General features: G+C 37.4%; 1 protein-coding gene across 1 annotated transcript in view; it reads left to right on the forward strand.

The window, feature by feature from the left end:
- LOC102765901 (amine sulfotransferase-like) overlaps positions 1–7,325 on the forward strand; it is a gene marked incomplete at its 5' end in the record, with an annotated part of 17,353 nt that overhangs the window by 2,031 nt on the left and 7,997 nt on the right. Inside the window, 2 exons of the mRNA XM_015568679.1 lie at positions 860–864; positions 2,237–2,240. Of these exons, the coding sequence (XP_015424165.1) occupies positions 860–864; positions 2,237–2,240 (9 nt within the window). The remainder of the gene's footprint in view (positions 1–859; positions 865–2,236; positions 2,241–7,325) is intronic.

The raw sequence follows: 7,325 nt of genomic DNA on the forward strand, positions 1-7,325 counted from the left end.
TATTATCATCATATCCTCCCTCTTATAAGAAACCTCAGAATACATGGAAAGTCCATTGGAAAAGTAACTGGTAAAAGTCCACTACATCATTAATATGAATAATTAGTATTAAAAGTGACTCAGTCATGTAAAAAAAGTGACTTTTAAATATATGGAACAGTTAATCTGTGCAATGTTAGTTAAGGAAGGTCAATTCAGGAATCAAAGATCCAAATAAGGTCAATAGTGTAAACTTTAGTCCAGAGGTGAATCTTACCACAGAAACAAAGAGTATCATAGCATCATCATATAGAGAAGATATTAAAAAAATTCAAGCATTGTTTTAATTCCAGACATGGTGTACATAGTGTGTATGCTAACTTTACATTTTTAGTTAACCAGGTCACAACTCTATCAACTCTTATTGAATTATAAATTAGATCTATTGTGCTTTATTTTTTATATAGACCAATTTCCTAGACATTCTTTTGAAACAATTAGGTTTCCAAACAGTGCCTGACAGTTGTCAAATCACAGATGACTGGCTCACCAAGGCAAGTCACAAGAAATTCTGGGAGAGAGAGAAGACTTCAGCAAAACCCATCTACAGGGAGAAGAATATTTCAAAGACCATTCTGATACTTCATTGAGAAAACTTTTGTTTTTCTGTACTTCCAAGAGTGTAGGTAACCATGTCACATTTATATTCTAAACAAGGATTATACAATCAAATGTATGTTTAAGGTTAATTTGGATTTCAATTATTACAAAACAGGTAACCCATGAATCTCTTATTCATAGGGTAACCTTCTGCATTGCCTTCTCCTTGAAGGGAATACTCTGTCTTTTCATCTGGTAGATTCTATATGAGGGGGGAGAGCAAAAGTAGGATTTCCTTGTTTATTCTCCAAAAATGTCCCGAGTTTGGTTGTTTGGGTCACACAATGAGACACCTTTGTCTTCTAAGTGTTAGTCCTGGGCTCTCCTGATCTGCACACTGGAGTCTCATGGTCACCTGCCCCTCAAGATTCTCTCCCCCGCCCCCCCCCACACACACTCCGTAAAGCTCTGTAAATGCACTGTCCCTCTACTAAGAAACAACTGGCCCCTCACCTAGCTCCTGGAATCAACCTATCAGACTTGAAAATCCTAGGGGCGCTGGGTTCTGGGTGACCAGTTATCTGTTTTTCTGGAACTATCCTGATGTGAGAACTGAAAGAACTGCATCTGAAGAAACTCCTAGTCTGGGCAAACCAGGGGAATTAGTCACCATAACTTTAAGGTCTAAAGAATAAAAAAACGCTCATATTTAATGTGTGCAATCTTTCACAAAACTCAAGATTGACAATTTAAAATGTTATTTACAAATTACTGTCTTAAACTACAATTTCCTTAAGCTTTAGGGATGTGATCTGCTGCTCAGTAGTGGATTCTACTTGAATTTCTCATATAAACTCTCACTATAATGCCCTGGGCTAAATAACAAGTAGGAATTTACAAACTTGGTTAAAAGTCCAAAAGAGCTCCTTATACATACTCGAGATCTCACTACTTAAAAACTAATATAAAAACACAAAAATGGGAACGTTTCCATTATTGATTTTTTTTTATAGTGGACATTGCTTAAGTATCTAACTTTTATTTCATTTCCAGATGCTCAGTCTCTGAGGTAATAAATGAATATCTTAATATTCACTATTTTCTAAGTACTTTAGAGCCAGTAGTTAAAAACTCCTCCCTAAAAATAAACCTCACTCTCTTGTATGCGGACACTATTTGACATTCATTGAGATAACAACAAACAAAAGCAAAGACCTAATTTTGACGATGTAAGAAGCGAGTGCAGTTGGTGACAATGTAAGAAGCGAGTGCAGTTGGGAGGTATGTCATTTACACAAATACAAAGCAGCGTATTTGTGATCTCAGAAAGGCCCACTTTACACGAAGAATGGTTTTCAGGGCCAACCTGAGGACAAAGTGGTTGCAAATAATTTCTTGAGAGAAATGATATATATGGTACACAGCAGGGAAAGGCTCTCAGGTAGGACTTAGCAATTATATTAAAGTGATCTGAAGTAGATTTACCTCACTGGGGCAGAAGTTATCATTGAACTAATTATTAGAAATGAAATTGGAGAGATAAATGCTTAACTGTCAGAGAGAAAATTTATGCAAGTTTCCTTATTGGTCAGAGGATTTTCTATCTACCCTGAGAGCACACTGACAGACAATTCAGTTCTTAAATTCACATTGTAAGTCTGGTATTTGAAAAGGCACACTTTCACCATTATATATAAAATGTAATGAATTAATGGGAGGTTAGAGACAGCTTCACTAATATAGTTATGAAATAAAAAGCTAGGACAGTGTTTTTAATGGAACAAAAATACTGTATTAGATGTGTCACATTTTAATAAAGGTGAATAATATTTTATGACACTTCTCTCAGTTGCATGTGGGCAGGGGTTGCAATAGGAAATGTATTTCTAATAGGTTTAAAGTACACTGAAGTAGATAATCGGCTTAGGAAATGAAACAGAAGAGAACATATCTTTTAGGAAAGTCACTAGGATTTAGAAATCAAATTGAATTTGGCAGGGGTGGGGAAAGGGATGGAAAAGAAGTTAAGGTAAAAAAGAAAAATGTTAATCACTTTAAAATATATAACTAAGAGATTTCAAATAAAATGTGAAATGTTCCTGATATAAAATACAGTGGGGCCTTGACTTACGAGTGTCCCGACTAAAAGTTTTTCAAGATATGAGCCGTCTCTCAGCCGATTTTTTGTTTTGATCTGTGAGCTAAAATTTGGGTTACGAGCCAGCTTCAGATACCCCACCACTAGTTGGCGCATCGAACATCACAGTGAACGCCACAACATCAGCCCAGCATCACGTGTCTCACTCGTTCACTTTTTGATTTGACATACGAGTAATTTGAGTTACAAGCTCCATCACGGAATGAATTAAACTCGTAATTCAAGGCCCCACTGTATGTATCTTTCTATAATGTTTTTCTTTAATATTTTAAATATTCATATCATATTGGAGATATTTTTGAAGGAAAATTCTAGAATAGGTTTTCCTGGCAGTGGAAGTTACCATGTTTATTCACTTAAAATTTCTGAAGGTTTTGAGTTGTTGAAGTTTCCTAAACACCAGCTCCCTGAGTCTGCATGAAATGCTTCTTCAAACGCTTTTGACGTGGGTAACACCTGGAATTTTCTCTTTTTGGATAGATATGACCATCTTTCTAATATGCTGACCAGGATCTTAGATGAACGTCCTGAAAATGCTGTGGACATCATTGAAAATATTAGCCAAGATGTAAAGATGGCACATTTTAGTAAAAAACTAGATACACTCCAAAATGAGAATGAGATGCTTCCAACATATGAAATAGCAGAGAAACAAAAGGCTCTTTTTCTCCAGGGAAATTTGGAAGGAGCTGACCAAGAACTGGAAGATGAAATGGTAAGTCACTACTGTAAATCTGAATAGTGCAATCCTGAGGTTTGATTGGAGGTGAGTGGGTGTGGCTCTAAATTCATATCAATAGTCTCTTCTGGCTTGCTAAATAGTATTTTCAACCTCATTTCACATCACTCATTTCCTTGTTTAGTTTTTTTTTTTCTTCACACTTGTGGTTTAGTATTGCACAGGCTTAGCTATTACATGTTTGTGGGGCTGAGGTTTCTTCATCTGTTAAATTCCAAAGTGCCTGGTACAGACCTGGGCCTACAGCTGTTTCTTATTAACTCCTTGTTGAATGAATGAATTACTGTCAGGTCATTTAAAATCAGGCTTTAAATCAATATGCATATTTCCCTTTAGTTTATTAGACAAAGTAGAAATACTTCGAATGTCATTCTCCTCCAAGGCAACTTCCTCATATTATGTCTTGATATTATGCATATTATGCCAATGAGCTATAATACAAGAGGAGAGAGATCAAATGTCTTTTTTAAAATATATTTTATTGATTTTTTACAGAGAGGAAGGGAGAGGGACAGAGAGTTAGAGACATCAAACATCGATCAGCTGCCTCCTGCACACCCCTCATTGGGGATGTGCCTGCAACCAAGGTACACGCCCTTGACTGGAATCGAACCTGGGACCTTTCAGTCCACAGGCCGATGTTCCATCCACTGAGCCAGACCGGTTAGGGCTCAAATGTCTTTTAATCCCCAGAGACAAATTGTTGAAAATATTTACAGAGAACATTTGTGACAAAATTAAAAAGCTATCATTAGAGAATAATCTGTTGTATCACAGAAATTCTAGGTGCAAATATTTCAAAATAGTATCCAGTATTGTGTTTCCTAAATGCCTACATGACTGTAATTTATACCACCAAGGAATGTATATACCTACTGAGCTTTCATGTTTTGTTACCACTAGACTGTTTAAAAATCTGTCTATATATTTGCAAATTAGATGTTTAGAGTGAGATGATTTCAGAAAAGGGCAAAGAGTATGATTAGAGAAAAGACAGGAGGGTTGAGAATCTGGACCCGAAGGGCTCGGCAACCTTGGTGGGGAGACCCAACTTGACACAGTGTGCCCAGGGTACCCAGAGGGAACAAGTGATCAGTGTTATGGAACTGACATCAGCTCTTCTTTTCTGAAAATAACTTACTGCAACCATTTAGTTATATGGCCACACCCAGAGAAGATGAGTTTCGAGGCAAACAGCATTTAGGGATCAAGCAGAAGGCAGATATTCTCATGGAGGAATTTATCAAAGGTCAAACTCCAGTATGAGAACGGGACACTGGGGTATCTATAGGCACAACACTGTCAATTAGGGATCTGTGTCCTAAAATTAGGATAAGGAACGCGAATACAGAAAGCTGTTTAATTCTGGAACCTGAGCCTCTTATTCAGATTCCATAAATTCTTCCTCAATTATGTCTTCAAATGTAGTCATGATTGAGTACTTCCACATTCCTTTTACTTATCCTATATATTACCATGTGTATACATCTATATATGGTACTATAGTGATTTTTATTGACTCCATATATTACCATCCTATCTAATAAAGAAGGAATATGCTAATTGACCCTCACATGTTGCAAAGATGGCGGCACCCACAGCCAATAAGGAGGGAATATGCTAATATACAGCCCCGCCTCAAAGATGGCAGCACACACAGCCAATAAGAGGGAATATGCTAATTGACTGCCCCATCCTCAAAGGAGGCAGCTCCCACAGCCACAAGATTGTGGCGCCCAGTCCCCTCAGCCCCCCAGCCGCCCAGCGCAGGCCTGAGGCACAGGAAACCAGGGCCGGCCAAGGCTTGCGCAGCCAGCAGTGCAGCAGCAGAGGTGTGATGGGGGTGTCACCTTCCACCAATTGCCGGGTCGCCCCCTGCCTCTTAGGGCTCTGGGACTGTGAGAAGGGACAGGCCGGGCTGAGGCACCCCCCCTCCCCAGTGCATGAATTTTCATGCACCAGGCCTCTAGTAGGTGTATAATAATTACTAATAAAGTGAATATTACAATAAACAAATCACACAAATCTTTTGTTTTCTCTTTGCACGAAAAAGTTATGTTTACACTATATCTAAATGGGATATAATCATTAAATTATCCTTCAAATTGGATGGTATCTTTAAAATTATTCTTATAGAACTTACACTATTTTGAAAGTATGGATCTGAACATTTTTCACCTATACTTTTAGAATAGTTTTTTTAAAAGAACTTCCTTATATTTGCATGTATCTTCTGACATCAATTTTTTTAAAAAAATATCAGATCCATTTCTTTCTAATGACATTAAAGGAGCATTTTAGGCACGTTTTCAAAGGTAGGCGTTTGATATCTCTTTCCTTGCTATTAACTAATCTTCCGGGATTCTATTTGAGATAGGAGCTGCCTCCATGCACGTGTATTTTTATATGGGGAGGTTGAGACTTCTGTTTCTAATATTGATGCTGAATTGATGATGAACCAGCACACGTTGATCCTGCCTCATGGAGCTTAAGCACAAGGGGGGAAAGTGAAGATTTAATAAATATTTTAGTGCACTACTGAAATCTAAACTATTAATTAGTATGAAAATGTAGCTGGTTCTGTCTGAGAGCTCTGGTCTGTCTGTTCTAAGTGCTCTCAGAGCCCTCATCTGTCTGTCTGCAGTGAATCTTTGGTTACAATTGTTCTTTGCTTGTTTTCTCCTCTTTTGGGGACTTGCTTTGATCCTTGCTGTGTTGTAACTCATTAATTTTGACCTTGTTTTTCTTTAGACTATTTTTTTCTGTTTTGAAACAGGAGACTTGGTCTTGGTTCCATCTGAGACTCCACTAGGTTGTATTTTAGCTAACTGGTCGATTAAAGCCAATGACAAATCAGAATTGTTTGCCAAAGATCTGGTAAACAGGATAAGATCTCTCATGTGCAAGATTTCATGTTGTTACATGATAAAAATTCTACTCTGAAAGAATCTACATGGATGGTTCAAAGAGGGGGGGGAACGGTCTCACCCCAACCCCCAACAGTAAAACTCAAGATCATTAAAATAAAGAGTGAAATGGTGGTTTCTGAGGGGCTGGGAGGTGGACAAAATGGGGAAATGTTGGTCAAGGGGTACAAATTTTCAGTTATACAATGAGAAGTTCTGATGATTTAATACATAGCGTGGTTACTATAGCTAATATTGTATTGTGTACTTGAAATTTGCTTAAGTGAAAAAGATAGCATTGCATCTGTGACAAAGGAATTGTTTTAGCTTTCTTATTTCTATACCAAGCAATGACATGGTACATGCAGCAATTAAAAATATTACTAACCTTTTTGCTTCCATGGTACTTTCCACTGCTTGGTGAAATCTTATTTTCTAAGATTTTGGAGGTTGTGTCCTATTCCAATAATGGCCTGTCCAAACTACTAACTAAAGACAAAATAGAAAAAGGGATTTGAAAAAGCACTGTATAACTGTGATACAATCACTTATTTTTCAGCCTCAACCCACATACTCAATTCATCTTGTCTTTTATATATTATAAGAACTTGAGGATTTCACTTAGAGTTGTTGCCAACTGGCCTCCTGAAGGACAACAGGAAAAACATCCCAAAAGGCCCCTACCCCATTTAGTTCACTAAAGATTTGGGTTATAAAACCAGCGCTTCTTGGCTGAGCTGTTCATTTTAATAAGTGGTCTACTCCCTTTGATTTCTATCCTTTAGGCAATGCCACTCTCACAAAAGTGATTATTGTCTTAATTTATGAACATTATGAGAAACAAAAGAAGGCTGAACCTTTTATAAGCTTAAACTCTCTTCAGCTTAAACCTTTTATTTTCCCAGTGAAGACTTGTTCATTGAAAGGATTAAAAACATCCCCT

The sequence above is a fragment of the Myotis davidii genome, unplaced genomic scaffold (genome assembly GCF_000327345.1).
Source record: "Myotis davidii unplaced genomic scaffold, ASM32734v1 scaffold5785, whole genome shotgun sequence".
In the NCBI taxonomy this organism is placed as follows: domain Eukaryota; kingdom Metazoa; phylum Chordata; class Mammalia; order Chiroptera; family Vespertilionidae; genus Myotis; species Myotis davidii.